Source organism: Salvelinus namaycush, chromosome 32, assembly GCF_016432855.1.
Source record: "Salvelinus namaycush isolate Seneca chromosome 32, SaNama_1.0, whole genome shotgun sequence".
Classification (NCBI taxonomy): Eukaryota; Metazoa; Chordata; class Actinopteri; order Salmoniformes; family Salmonidae; genus Salvelinus; species Salvelinus namaycush.
This window is the reverse complement of record NC_052338.1, coordinates 960,276-986,760: the sequence shown is the minus strand read 5'-3', so window position 1 is coordinate 986,760 and position 26,485 is coordinate 960,276. Positions and strand designations below refer to the sequence as shown.

At 42.1% G+C, this 26,485-nt stretch overlaps 1 protein-coding gene across 1 annotated transcript; it reads left to right on the top strand.

Annotated features, from left to right (window-relative positions):
* Positions 1-358: 358 nt before the first annotated feature.
* LOC120027438 (tektin-2-like) lies at positions 359-25,080 on the top strand. The gene is made up of 10 exons (XM_038972373.1): positions 359-622; positions 835-960; positions 1,173-1,375; positions 4,946-4,957; positions 9,278-9,421; positions 17,932-18,046; positions 18,403-18,510; positions 24,074-24,217; positions 24,397-24,476; positions 24,617-25,080. Exons 1-10 carry the CDS (start codon positions 419-421, stop codon positions 24,813-24,815), a joined length of 1,335 nt encoding a protein of 444 aa, XP_038828301.1. The 5' UTR covers positions 359-418; the 3' UTR covers positions 24,816-25,080.
* The last annotated feature ends 1,405 nt before the right edge of the window (positions 25,081-26,485 follow it).

Here is a 26,485-nt window from a genome sequence, read left to right as displayed (position 1 = left end):
TTAATAAATACGTGCGGAGTTAATTTTGGCATGTTTACCTGCCTACGTACTGTATATACCGATCACATAAGTCAATAGGGCTAACTGGCTAGCGACCAATATTGTTAGCTAGCCAGATAGCCACGAATAATCATTAGCTAGCTACCCACGAAGAATTGACATCTATCTTACATAATATTAGTTTTAGGTCATTTTTTCATGTCTAACTAGCTAGATTAGTACAATCCACACATCTAGCTGATAATTATGAAGCAAAACGTTTGCTTTGGGTATATCTTGTTTCGTTTATTATTGCCATTGTCCAGGCTGGAAGGTTCAGTGAATGGGGGGTAAAGCATGAGGTGCTACAGTAGAGGAAGTGTGAGTGCTTCTCAAATGTGTTGTTTTATCCATTCTCCACAGTCTTGTCCTCACAAGAATGTACTCAAGAGAACGTGGTCAGAGAATGCACTCAGAGCATGAGAGTGTAGAGCACGGTAGTGCCAAGCCTGGGCTCAGGTACAGTGTGTCCGACTGGGACACCAGTAACAAGCAGATATCTGACACAGCAGAACACAGGCGACACATGTCACACATGACAAGGCAGGAAGGGAGGGCCTTACGCAATGAGACAACCAGCAAGGTAAGATTTTGTGACTATGTAATGAAACAACCAATTCAGTAAAGGCTTGCTTGACTTTGTGACTAACATTGGCCTACAGGCAGAGCCTTATAAATTAGTTAACACATTCATTGTCATGGACTATTATTTATCACACTTATTCATGCCATCTCTCTATCCTCTCACTCTTCCTATTTCTCCCCCTCAATCTCTCCCTACCTCATCTCCCACAGACTAACTGGGATAAGAGTGACAGCTCTCGCAGGCTGAGTGATAGGATCTGGGATATCTCCCGCTGGAGAGAGACTTTGGAATCATGCATACAGGAAGTGGAGAAAGAGATGGATGCCTTAACCCTGGTGAGATTTCAGATTAGTATTAATCTGGCATGTCATTGTTTCAACGTAAAAACAAAGTTGGAAGTACCTGGTAAAAAAACAAACATTCTGGCAGCTTTCTACATTTATCAGACTTATCAGACATTTATCAGCAATAAACCAGGTTGTAGGTTGATGTATTGATGTGCTAGTACAGCGTAGGTGAGTTTGGCTGCTCTGTCTCTGTGTCTCAGGGGAAGGAGGAGACTGAGCGGGCTCTGACGGCCACCGCAGTGCCTCTAGAGGTCACGGTGGAGTGCCTGATCCTGAGGGAGGGTCGCCGCGGCAACGAGCTGGTCAGCGACCCAGTGGAGGCCCAGCTGAAGAAGGAAGTGGAGATGATCGACGGAGCACAGCGGATGCTCCAGCAGCGCATCGACAAGGCGTTCGAGCAGCTGTGGTAAGAAACCGTTTGACCAATGTGTGTCCCAAATAGCACCCTATTCCCTTTATAGTGTACTTCTTTTGCCCAGAATCCTATGTGCCCTGGTCAAAAGCAGGGGTTGGAACAGGTTTAGGGGACAGAATCGAAAGCCAGAAAACAACTATGTTTGAGGAACAGAACCGAGAACAAAAGTGATCTATACTGAACCCGGTTAATAATGTTCTTTTACGTTCCGGGCAAGGTTCATAGATGAGCAGCATCGTCAAATAATAATCAAAGTGGTTGTAAAGGGTGCAACAGCTTAGCACCTAAGGACTAAATGTCAGTTGGCTTTTCATAGCTGACCATTCAGAGGTTGAGACAACAAGTGTGGTAGAGAGAGTGGGTCGAAAACAGCAGGTCCGGGCCAAGGTAGCACATCCGGTGGACAAGTCAGGGTTCCATAGCCGCAGGCAGAACAGCAGAAACTTGATCAGCAGCACGACCAGGTGGACTGGGGAGAGGGACAGCCAGGAGGGGTCAGGCCAGGTAGTCCCGAGGCATGGGTCCTTGGCTCAGGTCCTCCGGGAAATGGGAGAGATGGGAGAATTAGAGGGAGCATACTTAAGATAACACAGGACACCAGATAAGACAGGAGAATTACACCAGATAGGACAGACTGACCCTAGCCCCCCGTCACATAGACTAATGCAGCATAGATACTGGAGACTGAGATGGGGGGGGGGTCGGGGGACACTGTGGCCCAGTCTGACAATACCCCCAGACAGGGCCAACCAGGCAGGATATAACCACACCCACTTTGCCAAAGTACAGCCCCCACACCACTAGAGGGATATCAACAGACCACCAACTTACTACCCTGAGACAAGGCTGTGTATAACCCATAAAGATCTTCCCACCGCATAAGCCCAAGTGGGCGCAAAACCGGACAGGAAGAACACGTCAGTGACTCAACCCACTCAAGTAGAGTATAGCGTGGGAGAGCACTAGTAAGCCAGTGACTCAGCCCCCGTAATAGGGTCAGAGGCAGAGAATCCCAGTGGAGAGAGGGGAGCCAGCCAGGCAGAGAGAGCAAGGGTGCTTTGTCACTCGTGCCATGCCGTTCATTTTCGCACCCATTGGCCAGACTACACTCAGTCATAGGACATACTGAAGAGATGGGTCTTCAGTAAAGACTTAAAGGTTGAGACAGAGTCTGCGTCTCTCACATGGATAGGGAGACCATTCCATAAAAATGGGGCTTTATAGGAGACAGCCCTGCCTCCAGCTGTTTGCTTAGGAACAATAAGGAGGCCTGCATTTTGTGACTGTAGCGCACGTGTAGGTATGTACGGCAGGACCAAATCGGAGAGATAGGTAGGAGCAAGTCCATGTAGTAAACCTTGAAATCAGCCCTAGCCTTAACAGGAACCCAGTGTAGAGAGGCTAGCACTGGAGTAACATTTTTTGGTTCTAGTCAAGATTCTAGCAGCTGTATTTAGCACTAACTGAAGTGCTTTATCTGGATAGCCAGAGAGTAGAGCGTAGTCTAATCTAAAAGTAACAAAAGCATGGATTAGCTTTTTTGCATCATTCTTTACAGAAAGTTAGACTTTTGCAATGTTACGAAGATTGAAAAAAGCTTACCTTGAAATATTTTTTATGTTCGTCAAAAGAGGTATCAGGGTCAGGAGTAACGCTTCACAGTTTTATTTGAGACAACTGTACAACCATTGTGATTAATTGTTTGATCAAACAGCAGATCTCTTTGTTTCTTGCGATCTAGAACTAGCATCTCTGTTTTGTCCGAATGTAAAAGTAAAACATTTGCTGCCATCCACTTCCTTATGTCTGAAACACAGGCTTCCAGGGTAGGCAATTTTGGGACTTCGCTGTGTTTCAGCGAAATGTACAGCTGTGTGTTGTCTGCATAGCAGTGAAAGTTGACATTATCTTTCCGAATGACATCACCAAGAGGTAGAATATATAGTGAAAACAATATTTGGTGCTAAAACGAAACCTTCAGGGACACCGAAACTTACTATTGTTTGTCAGAGGATAAACCATCCACAGAGACGAACTGATACAGTTGAAGTCGGAAGTTTACATACACCTTAGCCAAATACATTTAAACTCAGTTTTTCACAATTTCTGACATTTAATCCTAGTAGAAATTCCCTGTCTTAGGTCAGTTAGGATCACCACTTTATTTGAAGAATGTGAAATGTCAGAATAATAGTAGAGAGAATTATTTATTTCAGCTTTTATTTCTTTCATCACATTCCCAGTGGGTCAGACGTTTACATACACTCAATTAGTATTTGGTAGCATTGCCTTTAAATTGTTTAACTGGGTCAAACGTTTCGGGTAGCCTTCCACAAGCTTCCCACAATAAGTTGGGTGAATTTGGTCCCATGCCTCCTTGCTCTTGCTTTTTCAGTTCTGCCCACAAATCTTCTATAGGATTGAGGTCAGGATTTTGTGATGGCCACTCCAATACCTTGACTTTGTTGTCCTTAGATACTTTTGTACCTGTTTCCTCCAGCATCTTCACAAGGTCCTTTGCTGTTGTCCTGGGATTGATTTGCACTTTTTGCACCAAAGTATGTTCATCTCTAGGAGACAGAACGCGTCTCGTTCCTGAGCGGTATGATGGCTGCGTGGTCCCATGGTGTTTATACTTGCGTACTATTGTTTGTACAGATGAACGTGGTACCTTCAGGCGTTTGGAAATTGCTCCCAAGGATGAACCAGACTTGTGGAGGTCTACAATTTCTTTTCTGAGGTCTTGGCTGATTTCTTTTCCCATAATGTCAAGCAAAGAGGCACTGAGTTTGAAGGTAGGCCTTGAAATACATCCACAGGTTGACTCAAATGATGTCAATTAGCCTTTCAGAAGCTTCTAAAGCCATGACATCATTTTCTGGAATTTTCCAAGCTGTTTAAAGGCACAGTCAACTTAGTGTATGTAAACTTCTGACCCACTGGAATTGTGATACAGTGAAATAATCTGTCTGTAAATAATTGTTGGGAAAATTACTTGTGTCATGCGCAAAGTAGATGTCCTAACCGACTTGCCAAAACTATAGTTTGTTAACAAGAAATTTGTGGAGTGGTTGAAAAACGAGTTTTAATGACTCCAACCTAAGTGTATGTAAATGTCCGACTTCAACTGTATCTTTCCAACAGATAAGATCTAAACCAGGCAAGAACTTTTCCCTGTCGACCAATTAGGGTTTCCAATCTCTCCAAACGAATGTGGTGATTGATGGTGTCAAAAGCGGCACTAAGGTCTAGGAGCACAAGGACAGATACAGAGCCTTGGTCTGATGCCATTAAAAGGTAATTTAGCACCTTCACGTGCGGTCTCAGTACTATGATGGGGTCTAAAACCAGATTAGAGCATTTCGTATACATTATTTGTCTTCAGGAAGGCAGTGATTTGCTGCGCAATAGCTTTTTCAAAAATGTTTGAGAGGAATGGGAGATTCGATATAGGCTGATAGTTGTACCAAAACATTTGAATCAAGGTTTGGCTTTTTCAGGAGAGACTTTATTACTGCCACTTTTAGTGAGTTTGGCACACATCTGGAGGGTAGGGAGCCATTTATTATTGTTCAACATAGGAGGGCCAAGCACAGGAAGTAGCTCTTTCAGTAGTTTAGTTGGAATAGGGTCCAGTAGGCAGCTGGAAGGTTTAGAGCCTATGACTATTTTCGTGAACGTGTCACGAGATACAGGATTAAAAAACTTGTGTTTCCATTGATCCTAGGTCCTGACAGTTCTATGCAGACTCAGGACATCTGAGTTTTGAGGAAATATGCATATTCAAAGAGGATTCTGTAATTAGATTTCTAACTATCATTATGTTTTTGTCAAAGTGAAGGCCATCCTCACTTGTGGATTGCTGCTTTTTAGTTAGTTTTGCCAGAGTATAAAAAATACATTTTGGATTGTTTTTATTCTCCTCAATCAGTAGGCTGATTGAGCAGCAGTGAGGGCTTTTCGATATTGCATGGTACTTCTCTTTCAAGCTAGTCGGAAGACTTCAAATTTGATGGATTGCCATTTCCGTACCAATTTTCTGGAAGCTTGCTTCAGTGCTCTGGTATTTTCTGTATACCAGGGAGCTAGTTTCTTTTGACATGGTTTTTGTTTTTAGAGGTGTGACTGCATCAAGGGTATTATGCAAGGTTAAGTTTAGATCCTCGGTTAGTTGGTTAACTGATTTTTGTACTCCAACTTCCTTGAGTAGGTGGATGGAGTCTGGAAGGGCATCTAGGAATCTTTGGGTTGTCTGAGAATTTATTGCGCAGCTCTTGAAAATCTTTGTTTGGGGGTCTAAGCAGATTATTTATCGCAATTGCAAACTTAATAAATAGTCCAGGATTATGATGAAAAACATTTAGATCCACAATATTTAATCCATGGGACAAAACTAGATGATTGTGGCAGTGCGTAGGTCCCTAGACATGTTGGACAAAACCCACTGAGTCGATGATGGCTCCGAAAGCCTTTTGGAGTAGGTGTGTGGACTTTTCCATGTGAATATTGAAGTCACCAAAAAAATTGAATATTATCTGCCATGACTACAAGGTCCAATAGGATTTCGGGGAACTCCATGAGGAACGCTGTAAATGGCACAGGAGGCCTGTAAACAGTAGCTATGAAAAGTGATTCAGTAGGCTGCATAGATTTCATGACTAGAAGCTCAAAAGAAGAAAACGCAGTCATTTTCTTTCTTCGTAAATTGATATTAGCTGTCGTAAATGTTAGCAACACCTCCACCTTTGCGGGAAGCGCAGGGGATATGGTCACTAGTGTAACCGGGACGAGAGGCCTCATTTAACACAGTAAATTAATCAGGCTTGAGACATGTTTCAGTCAGGTCAATCACAAAGTTTATGATCAGTGATTAGTTCATTGACTATGACTTCCTTGGAAGTGAGGGATCTAACATTAAGTACTCCTATTTTGAGATGTGAGGTATTATCACAATTTCAATAATGACAGGAATGGAGGAGGTCTTTATTCCAGTGAGATTGCTAAAGCGAACACCGCCATGTTTATTTTTGCCGAGACCTAGATTGAGGCACAGACACTGTCTCAATGGGGAAAACTGAGCGGACTACACTGACTGTGCTAGGGGCAGACACCACTAAGCTGGCAGGGTGGCTAACAGCCTGCTGCCTGGCTTGCACCCTATCTCATTGTAGAGTTAGAACTCTGTCTTTGTTGATAGATAAGATGAGAGCACCCCTCCAGCTAGGATGGAGTCCGTCACTCCTCAGCAGGCCAGGCTTGGTCGTGTTTGTGCGGGAGTTCCAGAAAGAGGGCCATTTATCTACAAATGATATATTTTGGGAGGGGGAGAGAACAGTTTTCAACCAGCGGTTGATTTGTGCGAGTCTGCTGTAGAGTTCATCACTCCCCCTAACTGGGAGGGGACCAGATAAAATTACTTGATGAAAACACATCTTTCTAGCTAAGTTACAAACTGAAGTTATGTTCCACTTGGTGACCCTCTGACTGTTTAATCCTAACATCGTTGGTGTCGACCTGGATAACAATATCCCTCTATCATCTACACTCACCAGTTTTAGCCTCAGCCAGCACCATCTTCAGATTAGCCTTTACGTCGGTAGTCCTGCCCCCTGGTAACAATGTATGATGTCTGGATGATTTTTTAAAAGTGTAATATTGCGGGTAATGGGGTCGCCTTCGGCGGCTCCGACCCTGTAACGGGTGGTTGGACTTGTGAAGACTGGCTCTGACTCAGACTTGTTGCTTAGTGGGGAAAACTGTTAGAAACTTTCAATCGGCTGAATGAGCGACACCGGTTGAGCATACTGACAGCATTCCTTTCCAGAAGCCATGAGAAAATTGTCCGGCTGCAGCGAGTGTAGAGGGGGATTAACACTACTAAACTCAGCAAAAAACAAATGTCCTTTCACTGTCAACTGCGTTTATTTTCAGCAAACTTAACATGTGTAAATATTTGTATGAACATAACAAGATTCAACAACTGAGACATACACTGAACAAGTTCCACAGACATGTGACTAACATAAATGGAATAATGTGTCCCTGAACAAAGGGGGGGGGGGGGGGTCAAAATCAAAAGTAAGAGTCAGTTTCTGGTGTGGCCACCAGCTGCATTAAGTACTGCAGTGCATCTCCTCCTCGTGGACTGCACCAGATTTGCCAGTTCTTGCTGTGAGATGTTACCACACTCTTCCATCAAGGCACCTGCAAGTTCCCGGACATTTCTGGGGGGGAATGGCCCTTGCCCTCACCATCCGATCCAACAGGTCCCAGACGTGCTCAATGGGATTGAGATCCGGGCTCTTCGCTGGCCATAGCAGACCACTGTCTTGCAGGAAATCACCACAGAACGAGCAGTATGGCTGGTGGCATTGTCATGTTGGAGGGTCATGTCAGGATGAGCCTGCAGGAAGGGTACCACATGAGGGAGGAGGATGTCTTCCCTGTAACACACAGCGTTGAGATTGCCTGCAATGACAACAAGCTCAGTCCGATGATGCTGTGACACACCGCCCCAGACCATGACGGACCCTCCACTTCCAAATCGATCCCGCTCCAGAGTACAGGCCTCGGTGTAACGCTCATTCCTTCGACGATAAACGCGAATCCGACCATCACCCCTGGTGAGACAAAACCGTGACTCGTCAATGAAGAGCACTTTTTGCCAGTCCTTTCTGGTCCAGCAACGGTGGGTTTGTGCCCATAGGCGATGTTGTTGCCGGTGAGGACCTGCCTTACAACAGGCCTACAAGCCCTCAGTCCAGCCTCTCTCAGCCTATTGCAGACAGTCTGAGCACTGATGGAGGGTATTGTGCGTTCCTGGTGTAACTCGGGCAGTTGTTGCCATCCTGTAACTGTCCCACAGGTGTGATGTTTGGGTGTACCGATCCTGCGCAGGTGGTGTTACACATGGTCTGCCACTGCGAGGACGATCAGCTGTCCGTCCTGTCTCCCTGTAGCGCTGTCTTAAGTGTCTCATAGTACGGACATTGCAATTTATTGCCCTGGTCACATCTGCAGTCCTCATGACTCCTTGCAGCATGCCTAAGGCACGTTCACGCAGATGAGCAGGGACCCTGGGCATCTTTCTTTTGGTGTTTTTCAGAGTCAGTAGAAAGGCTTCTTTAGTGTCCTAAGTTTTCATAACTGTGACCTTAATTGCCTACTATCTGTAAGCTGTTAGTGTCTTAACGACAGTTCCACAGATGCATGTTCATTAATTGTTTATGGTTCATTGAACAAGCATGGGAAACAGTGTTTAAACCCTTTACAATGAAGATCTGTGAAGGTATTTGGATTTTTACTAATTATCTTTGAAAGACAGGGTCCTGAAAAAGGGACGCTTCTTTTTTAGCTGAGTTTACTGGTGGCATCGATGCTGTATCATTCTTTTCTACACTTAAATTGCCCTTGCCTAACGATTGCGTCTGAAGCCGAGCTTGCAACTTGCCTATTCTCACTATATAAGGCGATATATTATGACTACAGAGACTGCAATGAGAAGGCATAATGTTACTTAGCTTTTTTGGCCGGAGGAGGTCCTGCAGATCCATGTGCAGATAAAGCGTCCGGGGTGAAAAAGTTGAATTAAAAGTGTTATGTGAGGACAAAACTAAGACGTTTGTAAACTTGTTAAATACAGAGTTTGATTAAATGGTTATTAAGAGTAAAAAGTAAGTTCGGTAGGTAGCCAAGTAGCGACAAACTGCACAGCAGCACGGAGACAACGCGGAAGTACGTTGCGTCACCATGTTAATCATACTATATATATCATGTTTCACATTGAATTTATTAACTACAAAAAGGAAATACATGTTTTTATTTAAACTCTGGTGCCGCTCTATCACATATTTTGCGGTCTCAGTACTTGTCAATGGCTGTTCTCTCCAGTCTTCTTCAGGTGTCCCGGCAGCAGCTGACCCATGACCTTCAGAACAAGATTGAGGCCCAGGACATTGACCTCTCCTGCTTGTCTATCACTGTGACATCACCTAAGATCTCCCTGAAGCCCAACCCCCTGCGCATACCCATAGGGTAAGCTGGAATGAGGGTGTACAGTACAATACAAAGAAATACTAGGCCTTCTGAAATTCGGAGCAGGATATCTAGATCAAACCTACTTACCTTGTGTTGTCAATGAGCACCTCGTACAATTGCAATTCTTACATGCATATGCATGTCTAACTAGCTACAATATTAATTTACCAGGCACTCAACTCATCCAATGATTTTCTGCAATGCCACCACTTGCCTTTCAAATGAATTGAATGTACATGTAGAGTTTTTTACTCCAAGAGAGAGAAAGACAATAGTTGAACAGTTTAACAAATTAATTTCCTAAAATTAAGGAGAAGCGAGAGGAAGAGAGACCTGGCTATATTTGGTTGTCATTTTTTAAACTTTCACTTTCACTTAGCTAGTGGATGCAGCAAGCTAGTTTAGTCTACTCAAACACCCAGCTCAAACTTACTCACTTACTGCCTTTATTGTCACCATGAGGATTTTTTTTTTGGAGTATCATGTACACGTTTAAAGTGGCGTTTAAATACAGTAGGAAAAAAACGAATTGACAATACAACATTCATAACAGTTACATACCAATAAAAAGAGACTAGCCTGGTGGCCTTACTGGGTCGATGGGAACATTAGCCTGAGCTGTTTAGGAGGGATATCACACCTGGCACAAATTATTGTCTAGTTGGCACCCACCTGCCGGGGGGTGCCCTTTACCCGCACCCAGAGGGGAGTAGTTCAAAGTCCGGGTACAGGGGGTTACTTGGGTCTAAAATACTTTTGTGACTCTTGCTAAGGGCCCCGACCTTAAAGATCTCATCCAAGCCTGTCTGTTTGATTCCAAGTACCTTGCTTGCTGTGGTGATAATCCTTCTCAGCATATTTTTCTGGCTGACAGTGGCATTGCCAAACCAACAAACAGAGAGGGATGCTATGTTAGCTAGCTGGTTATGGCTATCCGACACTGGAACTTCCAAGTCAAGATAAGCTTTTGGTTTTAATTTATTGCCACTGGGGCTCGCCGGTGTAACTGCTTTCTGGCTGTACACTGTACTACATGATTGTAGCGGGTCTACTCGAGCGTTAGTTCTAGTAGCTATGTTGAATATGATGTGACAACGATGTAGGCTGTGTGTAGCTGTCATGATATGAAGGTTTGGCTTGGATAGGTTTTCACCTGGTCAAAGACATCTGATGTGTTGTGTGCTGAAGTCCACATGCAAAGGGAAAAGTTGAGGAGGAGAGCACGTAGATAGTTGCAAGGAATTATATACAGTACCAGTCAAAAGTTTGGACACACTTACTCATTCAAAGGATTTTCATTATTTTTAATATTTTCTATATTGTAGAATAATAGTGAAGACATCAACACTATGAAGTAACACATATGGAATCATGTAGTTACCAAAAAAGTGTTAAACAAATCAAAATATGTTTTATGAGATTCTTCAAAATAGTGTTGTGGAAATTCTAATCAATAATGAGGAGAGACAAGGTCAATCAGGATATTACTTTATTCAAAACGTATTAATAAAATAGATTAATTATTGCAATAATGAAGCTGGTCCACGAATCACCCCAAGATGATTCGTTGAGAGCCAACGAGCGGATTTTAGCCACAGCATTTTATAACAAAGTGCATCCTCCTGAATGTTCATGACAAAAAACAGATGTATGGAATGGGTCACAAGGTTAGGATTTGTATGAAAGATACTAATAATTCACAGCAGACAGTATCTGCTGTAAAGACTGCTCTCATTATGTAGAAACCAGGGTCTGGCCCCCAAAACAAAGTTTCTCATCATTATCCATACTAGAGCCATCTCCACCCTGGTACCTCCCGGCACACAAACACCAACTCATTCTATGGAATGTGGGCTCCGAGAGAGGACAAGACCATCATAAATCAATTGCTAGAGTTAAATCTCTGAAGCTCCTCTCACTTCACACAGACACAATAGAGTTCTAAGAACCCTATTTTGTTGCATAAAACAACCATTTGGTGCGATAACAGTATTATTAACAATCTTGTAATTTCTCCACAATAGTAGCCACCCTTTGTCTTGACAGCTTTGTACACTCTTGGCATTCTCTCAACCAGCTTCATGAGGAATGCTTTTCCAACAGTCTTGAAGGAATTCCCACATATGCTGAGCACTTGTTGGCTGCTTTTCCTTCACTCTACGTTCCAACTCATCCCAACTGGGTTGAGGTTGGGTGATTGTGGAGGCCAGGTCATCTGATGCAGCACTTCATCACTCTCTTTATTGGTCAAATAGCCCTTACACAGCCTGGAGGTGTGTTGGGTCATTGTCCTGTTGAAAAACAAATGATAGTCCCACTTAGCGCAACCAGATGGGATGGCGTATCACTGCAGAATGCTGTGGTAGCCATGTTGCTTAAGTGTGCCTTGAAGTCTAAATAAATCACAGACAGTGTCACCAGCAAAGCACCATCACACCTCCTCCATGCTTCATGGTGGGAACCACACATGCAGAGATTATCTGTTCACCTACTCTGCGTCTTACAAAGACACCATGGTTGGAACCAAAAATCGCAAATTTGGACTCATCAGACCAAACAGATTTCCACCAGTCTAATGTCCATTGCTCATGCTTCTTGGTCCAAGCAAGTCTCTTCTTCTTATTGGTGTCCTTTAGCAGTGGTATCTTTGCAGCAATTCGACCATGAAGGCCTGATTTACACAGTCTCCTCTCAACAGTTGATGTTGAGATGTCTATTACTTGAACACTGAAGCATTTATTTGGGCTGCAATCTTAGGTGCAGTTAACTCTAATGAACTTATCCGCTGCAGCAGAGGTAACTCTGGGTCTTCCTTTCCTGTGGCGGTCCTCATGAAAGCCAGTTTCATCATAGTGCTTGATGGTTTTTGCGACTGCACTTGAAGAGACTTTCAAAGATCTTAAAATGTTCCGTATTGACTGACCTTCATGTCTTAAAGTAATGATGGACTGTCATTTCTCTTTGCTTATTTGAGCTGTTCTTGACATAATATGGAATTGGTCTTTTACTAAATAGGGCTATCTTCTGTATACCACCCCTACCTTGTCACAACACAACTGATTGGCTGAAACGCATTAGGAAGGAAAGAAATTCCACAAATTAACAAGACACACCTGTTAATTGAAATGCACTGCAGGTGACTACCTCATGAAGCTGGTTGAGAGAATGCCAAGAGTGCCTTGATGACAGCTTTGCACAAAGGGTGGCTATTTGAAGAATCTCAAATATAAAATATATTTTGATTTGTTTAACACTTTTTTTGGTTACTACATGTGTTATTTCATAGTTTTTTGTCTTCAATATTATTCTACAACGTAGAAAATAGTCAAAATCAAGAAAAACCCTTGAATGAGTAGGTGTGTGTGTGTATGTATATATATATATATATATATATATAGTTGTGGTAAAACGGGACCTTCAGGAACACCGAAACTTACCATTGATTTGTCAGAGGACAAACCATCCACAGAGACAAACTGATACAGTTGATGTCGGAAGTTTACATACACCTTAGCCAAATACATTTAAACTCAGTTTTTCACAAGTCCTGACATTTTAATCAGAGTTAAAATTCCCTGTCTTAGGTCAGTTAGGATCACCAGTTTTTTTTAAGAATGTGAAATATCAGAATAATAGTAGAGTGATTTATTTCAGCTTTTATTTATTTCATCACACATTCCCAGTGGGTCAGAAGTTTACATACACTCAATTAGTATTTGGTATCATTGCATTTAAATTATTTAACTAGGGTCAAACGTTTTGGGTAGCCTTCCACAAGCTTCCCACAATAAGTTGGGTGAATTTTGTCCCATTCCTCCTGACAGAGCTGGTGTAACTGAGTCAGGTTTGTAGGCCTCTGCTCGCACACGCTTTTTCAATTCTGCCCACAAAGTTTCTATAGGATTGAGGTCAGGGCTCTGTGATGGCCACTCCAATACCTTGACTTTGTTGTCCTTAAGCCATTTTGCCACAGTGGCTTCCTCCTTGCTGTGCGGCCTTTCAGGCTATGTCAATATAGGGCTCGTTTTACTGTGGATATAGATACTTTTGTACCTGTTTCCTCCAGCATCTTCACAAGGTCCTTTGCTGTTGTTCTGGGATTGATTTGCACTTTTGGCACCAAAGTATGTTCATCTCTAGGAGACAGAACGCGTCTCCTTCCTGAGCGGCATGACGGATGCGTGGTCCCATGGTGTTTATACTTGCGTACTATTGTTTGTTCAGATGAACATGGTGCCTTCAGGCATGTGGAAATTGCTCCCAAGGATGAAACAGACTTGTGGAGGTCTACAATTTTATTTCTGATGTCTTTGCCTATTTCTTTTGATTTTCCATTGATGTCAAGCAAAGAGGCACTGAGTTTGAAGGTAGGCCTTGAAATACATCCACAGGTACACCTCCAATTGACTCAAATTATGTCAATTAGCATTTCAGAAGCTTCTAAAGCCATGACATAATTTTCTGGACTTTTCTAAGCTGTTTAAAGGCACAGTCAACTTAGTGTATGTAAACTTCTGACCCACTGGAATTGTGATACAGTGAATTATAAGTGAAATAATCGGTTTGTAAACAATTGTTGGAAAAATTACTTGTGTCATGCACAAAGTAGATTTCCTAACCGACTTGCCAAAACTATAGTTTGTTAACAAGAAACTTGTGGAGTGGTTGAAAAATTAGTTTTAATTACTTCAATCTTAGTGTATGTAAACTTCCGACTTCAACTGTATATGTATTTTTATACATACATACATACATACATACATACATACAGTGGGGCAAAAAGTCAGCCACCAATTGTGCAAGTTCTCCCACTTAAAAAGATGAGAGAGGCCTGTAATTTTCATCATAGGTACACTTCAACTATGACAGACAAAATGAGGGAAAAAAATCCAGAAAATCACATTGTAGGATTTTTAATGAATTTATTTGCAAGTTATGGTGGAAAATAAGTATTTGGTCAATAACAAAAGTTTCTCTCAATACTTTGTTATATACCCTTTGTTGGCAATGACAGAGGTCAAATGTTTTCTGTAAGTCTTCACAAGGTTTTCACACGCTGTTGGTGGTATTTTGGCCCATTCCTCCATGCAGATCTCCTCTAGAGCAGTGATGTTTTGGGGCTGTTGCTGGGCAACACGGACTTTCAACTCCCTCCAAAGATTTTCTATGTGGTTGAGATCTGGAGACTGGCTAGGCCACTCCAGGACCTTGAAATGCTTCTTACGAAGCCACTCCTTTGTTGCCCGGGCGGTGTGTTTGGGATCATTGTCATGCTGAAAGACCCAGCCACGTTTCATCTTCAATGTCCTTGCTGATGGAAGGAGGTTTTCACTCAAAATCTCATGATACATGGCCCCATTCATTCTTTCCTTTACACGGATCAGTCGTCCTGGTCCCTTTGCAGAAAAACAGCCCCAAAGCATGATGTTTCCACCCCCATGCTTCACAGTAGGTATGGTGTTCTTTGGATGCAACTCAGCATTCTTTGTCCTCCAAACACGACGAGTTGAGTTTTTACCAAAAAGTTATATTTTGGTTTCATCTGACCATATGACATTCTCCCAATCTTCTTCTGGATCATCCAAATGCTCTCTAGCAAACTTCAGACGGGCCTGGACATGTACTGGCCTAAGCAGGGGGACACGTCTTGCACTGCAGGATTTGAGTCCCTGGCGGCGTAGTGTGTTACTGATGGTAGGCTTTGTTACTTTGGTCCCAGCTCTCTGCAGGTCATTCACTAGGTCCCCCCGTGTGGTTCTGGTATTTTTGCTCACCGTTCTTGTGATAATTTTGACCCCACGGGGTGAGATCTTGTGTGGAGCCCCAGATCGAGGGAGATTATCAGTGGTCTTGTATGTCTTCTATTTCCTAATAATTGCTCCCACAGTTGATTTCTTCAAACCAAGCTGCTTACCTATTGCAGATTCAGTCTTCCCAGCCTGGTGCAGTTCTACAATTTTGTTTCTGGTGTCCTTTGACAGCTCTTTGGTCTTGGCCATAGTGGAGTTTGGAGTGTGACTGTTTGAGGTTGTGGACAGGTGTCTTTTATACTGATAACAAGTTCAAACAGGTGCCATTAATACCGGTAACGAGTGGAGGACAGAGGAGCCTCTTAAAGAAGAAGTTACAGGTCTGTGAGAGCCAGAAATCTTGCTTGTTTGTAGGTGACCAAATACTTATTTTCCACCATAATTTGCAAATAAATTCATTAAAAATCCTACAATGTGATTTTCTGGAGAAAAAAAATTCTAATTTTGTCTGTCATAGCTGAAGTGTACCTATGATGAAAATTACAGGCCTCTCTCATCTTTTTAAGTGGGAGAACTTGCACAATTGGTGGCTGACTAAATACTTTTTTGCCCCACTGTACATACATACATACATACATACATACATACATACATACATACATACATACATACATACATACATACATACATACAATGAGCAAAGTGATCGTGCTGTTTTTATGTGGCTGCTATGAAAGTGAAAAGTGTTTGCGTGTGATCAGAGGTGTATTCATCCCGCTGTTTGTTGAAAAAAAAATCTTAAATGGAAGTAAACAAAGCAAGGATAAACATACCTGTAAAAACTCACATTTGCAATTGTTTGACTAATGATTACACCGTTAATCAGCTAGATGCAGGCAATAGTGTGCAAGGCGGTATTGAACGTATCAATGTCTGTCACCTTGATTATTGAAAATTCTCTCACCCTGTGCACCTACTTTTTGTAAACTTTCATTCATAGTTTGTAGCAACCTTGTGATGGGTACAGGGAAAATTTGAGTATCATACAGTAGCCTAAACCTATCAATGTTAAATTGAGCTTGGTTAACTTCTTACGGCTGAGATCCCGTTAACGGTCGATATGACAACAGCCAGTGAAAGTGCAGGGCGCCAAATTCCAACAATAGAAATCTCATAATTAAAATTCCTCAACCATACAAGTATTTTTCACCATTTTAAAGATAAACTTGTTGTTAATCCCACCACAGTGTCCGATTTTCAAAAAGGCTTTACGGCGAAAGCATACCATGCGATTATGTTAGGTCAGCACCTAGTCACAGAAAAACACAGCCATTTTTCCAGCCAAAGAGAGGAGTCACAAAAAGCAGAAAGAGAGAAAATGAATCACTAACCTTTGATGATCTTCATCAGATGACACTCATAGGACTTCATGTTACACAATACATGTATGTTTTGTTCGATAAAGTTCATATTTATATCCAAAAAAGTTTACATTGGCGCGTTATGTTCAGTAATGTTTTGCTTCCAAAACATCCGGTGATTTTGCAGAGAGCCACATCAATTTACAGAAATACTCATAATAAACATTGATAAAAGATACAAGTGTTATGCATGGAACTTTAGATAAACTTCTCCTTAATGCAACCGCTGTGTCAGATTTCAAAAAAGCTTTACGGAAAAAGCACACCATGCAATAATCTGAGTAAAGCGCTCAGAGACCAAAACAAGCCATACAGATACCCGCGATGTTGTGGAGTCAACAAAGTCATAAATAGTATTATAAATATTCACTGAACCTTGGATGATCGTCATCAGAATGCACTCCCAGGAATCCCAGTTCCACAATAAATGTTTGTTTTGTTCGATAAAGTCCATAATTTATGTCCAAATACCTCCTTTTTGTTCGCGCGTTTAGTTCACAAATTCAAATTCACGAGCCGCAGGCCAGACAAAGTAAAAAAAATCCATTACAGTTCGTAGAAACATGTCAAATGATGTATAGAATCAATCTTTAGGATGTTTTTAACATAAATCTTCAATGTTTCAACCGGAGAATTCCTTTGTCTTTAGAAAGGAAAAGGAACGCAGCTACCTCGCACGGGCGCACGCCTGACTGAGCTCATGGCATTCTGCCAGACCTCTTACTCAATCAGCTCTTATTCTCTCCTACTTCACAGTAGGAGCCTGAAACAAGGTTCTAAAGACTGTTGACATCTAGTGGAAGCCTTAGGAAGTCCAATATGACACCATAGACACTGTATATTGGATAGGAAAATACTTGAAAACCTACAAACCTCAGATTTCCCACTTCCTGGTTGGATTTTTTTCTCAGGTTTTTGCCTGCCATATGAGTTCCTCTATACTCACAGACATCATTCAAAAAGTTTTAGAAACTTCAGAGTGTCTTCTATCCAAATCTACTACTAATATGCATATCTTAGCTTCTGGGCTTGAGTAGCAGGCAGTTTACTCTGGGCACCTTATTTATCCAAATCTACTACTAATATGCATATCTTAGCTTCTGGGCTTGAGTAGCAGGCAGTTTACTCTGGGCACCTTATTCATCCAAGCTACTCAATACTGCCCCAAGCCATAAGAAGTTATTAATGGAATATGAATGACAGTCATCCAATATGCTGTAATAGAAATAAGGCCATGCTCATAAAAAAAAAAAATCATCCTCCCTCATCTTAGACGGTACTGACCGCCACTGCTGTAAAATACCTGTACCTGAATGTGTAAAATGTGCTGTTGCAGTTCCACCACCCCCCAGCAGTGGGAGCAGTTCAGCCAGTACAACGTGGCCCGAGCTCAGGAGGAGATGCAGGCGTCACTGCAGCTGAGGGAGGACATGAGTGTCACCAGGGTACAGGTGTGAAATGGGGCCTGGGGTAGGGAGAGAGGAGTGTAGCGTTACCATATGGCCAGCCCTATACCAATAGCACTTTTCTGTATTGGCTCCTATCAAACAGCACTGTCTCTGTCTGCGTCCCAAAAGTCACCCTATTGCCTTACTTTTGACCAGGGCCCAAAGGGTCAAAAGTAGTGCACTACATAGGGAATAGGGTGCCATTTGGGATGCACTCTCTCACTGCTTTTACAGGGCTCTCTGTTGTTGTGTGTGGTATCTGATTGGGTCTGCTTCATAGATATTGCTAGAATGTGTCCGTGTAAGACTAGTGAGAGTTAGATGAAGATGTGTGTTATATCTGGGTTGTCATCCCACAGTTGCAGAATGAGCTGGATGCTCAGCGAATCGCCACAGTGTTTGCCATCCGTAAACGCACTCACCACCTGGAGCAGGCCCGCGATGAGGCGCAGTGGCAGATGAAGATCGTGAGTCGTCAACCTTTTCCACCTCTTCTTCCTCTTCAGTGCCAAACTGATTTTTATCAATGTTGAAGACATGCAAGGCGTGAACTTGCAGAATTAGGCACAAAGCTTTAGGCTGCAGGTCAAAATTAACTGTGGCTTGGCCTAACCTGGCTTGACAGTGGGGTCAAATGTTTAGAAGAGTGGCCAGGATTATGGCTGTTACGGTGACCATATTACCGCCACACCGGCGGTCACGAGAAATAATGTCAGTTAAATTCCATGTGACCATTTAGTCACGGTAATTAGGCTTCTTCAAGCGCTGATGCTGCTCATGGTCATTAGTAGCCTACCAAACTTGGTAATTGCCTGTTACTCAGCACTCTATTGTCCCTCTAATCACTGACATCAATGCAAATGGAATCAAAAATGGAATCAAACACTTCATGAGAGCTCATGTTGCGCAACATTTCTATAGGCTATGCAATTGCATGAGAAAACAGAGTGTTGGCCTCTATTAAAAAGAAGATCCCATCAGCTTTCTATAGGCTATGCCTACTATATTTATTTCTCAACTGTCCTAATATTACACACATTGCTTCTCTTTACAACAGGCTGGCATGAAAATGAACCACGGGAAAAGCGTCCTCCATTTTCCCCTGCCCCTGTTTCGAGACATAATGGTCCATTCTAAATCAAAACAAATTTCACACATATATTGTTTACTATATGTAAATCAATAATAAATCAATCAATAATAGTCTGATTTATAAACAGCGCATGCCTTTTTTTTGCGGCTTTTAAATCATAGTCGCACACCTCATGTAGCCTAGCCCATAGGCCTATATGTTTTGATAAGGTTTGTATCGAAACAAAAGTGACCAAATAACTTCTTAAAATGAAGCACATTAATCCGCTTTACAACAGGTGTAAAGCCTAACTGGCATACGTACGCAGCGCGTGAGTTTCAAGTTTGGGGAGGATCATTTTCACCATAAAAATGCACCTTTAAAATAAAAGCATTACATACATAATTGTATTTGCGGTCACTTTTGAGAATGGTGTTTTCCTGCTAATAGGAAGATTTGCGCTATAATGTGAAGAATTAGTCTAATAGTTTAACATTTTAAGCTAAACGTTCTGATCTGTTCCATCGACCTCATTGCTTAAAAACGTTTTTTTTTTTATGCTAGTGGTTGTATTAATTTGGGATCTATCGCATCCCACAACTTTCCCTGACTATGTTTGGAATATATTTATTTCTCACACAGAATAGGTTAACTTTTGTACTATGGGGAATAGTAGATTGACATAGGCTAGTGCTTTTGCTATTCGTTAGGCCTACTCATCTTTTTGGCTGTTCTTTCAATATCTTCAATATGCGCCTCGGAATTGGATAAGGACGCGCGCAGTTGCGTCCCCGATGTTTCTGTCTTCACTTGTACACTGTGAGAAAGACCCGACCACATGACTGAGAGTCATGTGAGTTAGTGGTGCTTCGGAGCACGCAGCTGGTGAAGCGCTGAATATAATAATTAGAATTCCCAAGGGCACAATGGCCACTGAAAGGGGATTCAAGTCATCATTAGTCGCATCATGCAGCCTTAGAATGTATTCAAAATCAAAAGAAATAGCCTTTGTATCACAACTAAAGTTACATAAATAACTCTAAATTAAGCATATAGGAGAACCTGTTTCTTTGTTAACTTCTCTGGGATAGGTGGGACGGTAGCGTCCCACTTGGCCAAAATCCAGAAAAAAATGTAGCGCGCTAAATTCAAATATATTACTATAAAAATCAATCTTTCATGAAATCACACATGAAAGACACCAAATTAAAGCTACACATGTTGTGAATCCAGCCAACATGTCTGATTTACTGGGAAAGCACACCAAACAATTATGTTAGCTCAGTACATAGCCACAGAAACACACAGCCATTTTCCCAGCAAAAGATAGTAGTCACAAAAAGCAGAAATAGAGATAAAATGAATCACTAACCTTTGATGATCTTCATCAGATGACACTCATAGGACATCATGTTACACAATACATTTATGTTTTGTTCGATAATGTGCATATTTATATCCACAAATCTCGGTTTACATTGGCGCCATGTTCAGAAATGCCTCCAAAATATCCAGAGTAATTGCAGAGAGCCACGTCAAATAACAGAAATACTCATCATAAACTTTGATGAAAGATACATGTTTTACACAGAATTAAAGATACACTTGTTCTTAATGCAACCGCTGTCAGATTTTTTAAAAGCTTTACGTAAAAAGCACACCATGCAATAATCTGAGACGGCGCTCAGATTTAACAACATTTCTCCGCCATGTTGGAGTCAACAGAAATACGTAATTACATCAAATATTCCCTTACCTTTGATTATCTTCATCAGAATGCACTGCCAGGAATCCTAGTTCCACAATAAATCGTTGTTTTGTTCGATAATGTCCATTACTTATGTCCAATTAACTACTTTTGCTAGCATGTGTAGTACACGTGTCCAAACGCTCGCGCAGATGCAGGCAAACGTCGGACAAAAACTTCAAAAAATTATATTACAAGTCGAATAAACTGGTCAACCTTAGTAGAGAATCAATCTTCAGGATGTTGTTATCATATATATCCAATAACGTTCCAACCGGAGCATTCCTTCATGTCTGTAGAAGTTATGGAACGCAAGCCGATACCATGAAGAATGCCAGTTCTTGGTCACGCGCTATCTGCCAGACCAATGACTGAAACACCTCCCATCCGGCCCCACATCACACTAGAGGCTTCATTCAGCGTTCTACAGACTGTTGACATCTAGTGGAAGGCGTAGGAAGTGCAAACAGATATATATATATATATATATAACAGGGAATTGAATAGGCGATGACTTTAACATCGACCAGTCTCAGAATTCTCACTTCCTGTTTGGATTTCTTCTCAGGTTTTTGCCTGCCATATGAGTTCTGTTATACTCACAGACAGCATTCAAACAGTTTTAGAAACTTCAGAGTGTTTTCTATCAAATAGTAATAATAATATGCATATATTAGCATCTGGGACAGAGTAGGAGGCAGTTCACTATGGGCACGCAATTCATCCAAAAGTGAAAATGCTGCCCCCTATATCAAAGAAGTTAACCGCTCAACACAAAATCAATCAATACAATGTATTTATAAAGCCCTTTTTACATCAGCCAATGTCACAAAGTGCTATACAGAAACCCAGCTTAAAACCCCAAACATCAAGCAATGCAGATGTACAAGCACGCTGGCTAGGAAAAACTCCCTAGAAAGGCAGGAAACTAGGAAGAAACCAGGCCCTGTTAGGGGGTATCGTCGGACGGGGCCACAGTGTCTATGAACGTTTGAACATCTTGGCCATGTACTGTTATAATCTCTACCCGGTACAGCCAGAAGAGGACGGGCCACCCCTCTTCTGGCTGTACCGGGTGGAGATTATAACAGTACATGGCCAAGATGTTCAAACGTTCATAGACACTGTGGCCCTGTCCGACGATACCCCATGACAGGGCCAACCAGGCAGGATGTGCGCACTCCCTCAAATGGTTTGGAGAAAATATCCTTTCTATTTTATTCAGCTATTGAATTCTTCATAATATGAAATAATGCCACTGAATTCTTTTTTTATTTCACCTTTATTTAACCAGGAACAAGTTCTCATTTGCAACTGCGACCTGGCCAAGATAAAGCATAGCAATTTGACACGTACAACAACAGAGGAATGGAATACACATGGAATAAACAAAACATACAGTAGAAAAAATAAAAAAGTCTATATACAGTGAGTGCAAATGAGGTAAGATAAGGGAGATAAGGCAATAAATAGGCCATGGTGGCAAAGTAATTACAATATAGCAATTAACACTGGAATTGTAGATGTGCAGAAGATGAATGTGCAAGTAGAGATACTGGGGTGCAAAGGAGCAAGATAAAATAAATACAGTAAGGGGATGCGGTAGATAGATGGGCTGTTTACAGATGGGCTAGGTACAGGTGCAGTGATCTGTGAGCTGCTCTGACAGCTGGTGCTTAAAGCTAGTGAGGGAGATATGAGTCTCCAGCTTCAGTGATTTTTGCAGTTCGTTCCAGTCATTGGCAACAGAGAACTGGAAGGAAAGGCGACCAAAGGAGGATTTGGCTTTGGGGGTGACCAGTGAGATATACCTGCTGGAGCGCGTGCTACGAGTGGGTGCTGCTATGGTGACCAGTGAGCTGAGATAAGGCAGGGCTTTACCTAGCAGAGACTTGTAGATAACTTGTAGCCAGTGGGTTTGGCGACGAGTTTGAAGCGAGGGCCAACCAACGAGAGTGTACAGGTCGCAGTGGTGGGTAGTGTATGGGGCTTTGGTGACAAAACGGATGACACTGTGATAGACTGCATCCAATTTGTTGAGTAGAGTGTTGGAGGCTATTTTATAGATGACATCGCAGAAGTCGAGGATCGGTAGGATGGTCAGTTTTACGAGGGTATGTTTGGCAGCATGAGTGAAGGATGCTTTGTTGCGATATAGGAAGCCGATTCTAGATTTAATTTTGGATTGGAGATGCTTAATGTGAGTCTGGAAGGAGAGTTTAAAGTCTAACCAGACACCTAGGTATTTGTAGTTGTCCACGTATTCTAAATCAGAACAGTCCAGAGTAGTGATGCTGGACGGGCGGGCAGTGATCGATTGAATAGCATGCATTTAGTTTTACTTGCATTTAAGAGCAGTTGGAGGCCACGGAAGGAGAGTTGCATGGCATTGAAGCTCGTCTGGAGTTTAGTTAACACACTGTCCAAAGAGGGGCCAGAAGTATACAGAATGGTGTTGTCTGCGTAGAGCAACATCATTGATGTATACAGAGAAGAGAGTCGGCCCGAGAATTGAACCCTGTGGCACACCCATAGAGACTGCCAGAGGTCCGGACAACAGGCCCTCCGATTTGACACACTAAACATCTATTAGAGAAGTAGTTTGTAAACCAGGCGAAGCAATTATTTGAGAAACCAAGGCTGTCGAGTCTGCCAATAAGAATGTGGTGATTGACAGAGTCGAAAGCCTTGGCCAGGTCGATGAATACGGCTGCACAGTAATGTCTCTTATCGATGGCGGTTATGATGTCGTTTAGGACCTTGAGCGTGGTTGAGGTGCACCCATGACCAGCTCTGAAACCAGATTCTAAGCAAATCTTGTACGCTAAATGAACGTGTGTATCCCACAGCCATATGGCTTAGCCAGATCAGGGCTTAATATAAGGACAACTCAGAGTATGCTATTCGGTTCTTCTGAAATAGACTACATTTTCTTCATATCATGTTTCTTTAGACCGGTCTAAAATAAATAATGGATTTATTGGGATGGTGTAGGCTATATTACATGGATTTTAAAATGTAGATGTTCCAAAGGTCTGCATCAGTGGCGTGTAGGCTATCCGTGGAAGCCAGGAGATGCTAAATGTGTTTGTTAATTAACGGTCAATTACGTGAGACCGGCAGTTATTTGCTTGACAATCACCGGCTGACAAAATTTCATGACCGCCACAGCCCTAACCGGGATCATATGGATGTCTGTTTTGTTTGTCAGTCCCAGGATGAGATCTCAGATATGGAGAGGGACATCCGTAGTCTAGAGGACGATCTCCAGGCTAAGATGGCCCCACTAAAGCTGGTCCACACCCGGCTGGAGAACAGGACCAAGAGGCCTGGAGTGGATCTCTGTAGGGACGAGGTAGGCTACACCTGGACGGGCACTGGCTCATTTACTGTCATTTTCAATAGGTTTTGTGGTCGTGAATTTTTTATTTTCCTACTGTACTGTAAAACAATTGTAAGAATTAACAGGAATGTTGTATTGGAGAGGTCAACAGATTAGAACTGGACTTTATCAGCTTGTTGTGTTTGAACCAGGTTCAGTATGGGCTTGTGGATGAAGCCAATCAGCTGGAGGCCACCATTCTGGCTCTGAAACAGAAACTGGCCCAGGCTCAGTGAGTAATGTCTTTCTGAATTACATCTAATGTAGACAACTATTGATTCTTATGAACAAAATGAGAATGAACCATCCCATGCCAATAACATGTCCCATGTCTATCTTCCTCCTTTCTCCTCCTCTTCCTCCTCCTCCCAGGTACGCCCTCCAGGCCCTCCAGCTGCACCAGGCCCATATGGGGGAGGATCTGTCCCGTAAGAAGGACGCCCTCTCTCTAGAGCAGCGCAGCCTTGAGACACGCGGACGGCTCGCCTCCGCTGCCTTCACTGACGTGTCCTCTGGCGCCGTGGTCCCCCTCACCAACTCCAGCGGGAGACACAACCTGGAGCTGGCCTAGGCTCACCAAATCATCTCATACACAACCTTAGGGTTCTCTGACCGTAACCTTATTTCCCTCAATTTATTAACCATACCATAAATATCCACATTTGCATCTCAATTGTGTCTTTGTGTCTATGTTTATCTTTTAGGCCCCTGTGTTTTCTGTGCGTTTTACAGCGGTCATAGTCTTACACCTATCTTCTGTAAGTTCCGTTATGTGTTATCAATTGAACATTGTGTATCAAAAAAGATCGGCATCATATTAAAACTGCAATATGTAACTTTTTGGGCGACCTGACCAGTTTCACGTAGAAATATGAGTTATAGATATGTAATTTTCTTTGAAAGCAAGTCTAAGAAGCAGTAGGTCTGTTCTATGTGCCTTATTTCTATGCTTCCCGTTCTAAAGTTTTGTTTTTGTGTCTTTCGGTTTTGTTTCAAAACAGCTGAAAATACAATATTATTGGTTATTGAAAATATATTAAAGTGGTTTAGATGGTACAATGATTCTCTACACTATACTTGCTTGATTTGTCACAAACTGAAGTTAGGCACACTATTCGAAGTTTAGCAACCAGGAAATGGTGGAGCAATTTCTGCACAGTGCATCTTTAAGTAACCTTTTCAATGTAAGTAATTATCCTAAGAGTTCATTCAGTTCAAAAGTATCATCAACATTTGTAAAGATATTGATATCAATAGAATGGGATGCTATTGATGTAAATTACATGATCATTTTTCTGAATAATCTGAAAGTAATTTTCCAATTGACAGCTGGCCTATCTAGTTTCTCAGGGAGGCAGATTATCTCTGAACGTGATTTCATTCAAGAAACATGACTAATTTGCACATGTATTAAGAAATCAGCGAGCTTGCCTACTGCTTCACTTGCTAATTCTAGAAGTCCTAGGCCTAGCTAAATAGTCTGTTACCTGATTTATTGTGTGCATTTATGTGAGATGTCAGAGTATGCAGACTATGTTGTATGCATGTGCCCCAAGAGATGGCAACCTTACCAGTGTCCAGGGCCAGCTCTGTCTTGACTCTTGGTCAGCCAGCCCCAAAGCATTATTGTGTGTTCAGTTTATGGCGACTAAAATAAATATATGCAAAAAGTAAACGAAATGGCCATCAAACTCCAGCAGGCTCATGGCTCTGCAAGCAACCACACCCTCTAATTGCCACATGTGCACAATCAAGACTTCCTGGCAGAGTACAGCAACTGACCGGTTGCTGCCGCCACCTAGTGATGGAGTGTGGAAGTGGTAGAGTAGGGTCTAATTGTGCGCCTAAGAACTAAACTACCTAACCTATTCCATAACACATGTTTAATGTAATCTATGTTCATTGAGCATTAGCATTAATGACCCTGTTTATCCTCCATCTATCTACACATTGTTTGGCCAAGACTTGATCCCAAATGACATCCTATATAGTGCAATACTTTTGATCAGATAATGAGCTCTGGTCCAAATTTGGGAAGAGTGCATTTGGAAATTCTAAAGACCCATTCCCTTTTTCCACATTTTGTTACATTACAGCCTTATTCTAAAATGTATTAAATTGTATTTTTTCCTCATTGATCTACAAACAATACCCCAAAAGGACAAAGTGAAAACAGGTTTTCTAATGTTTACAACAAAAAAACAGATATCTTATTTACATAAGTATTCAGACCCTTTGCTT

Coding starts and splice junctions, on each gene's coding strand:
- LOC120027438 (XM_038972373.1), top strand. CDS start 419: ATGTACTCAAGAGAACGTGGTCAGAGAATGCACTCAGAGCATGAGAGT. Junction 18,047..18,402: donor TGAGTGTCACCAGGGTACAG/GTGTGAAATGGG, acceptor GTCATCCCACAG/TTGCAGAATGAGCTGGATGC. Junction 24,218..24,396: donor TGGATCTCTGTAGGGACGAG/GTAGGCTACACC, acceptor TGTTTGAACCAG/GTTCAGTATGGGCTTGTGGA.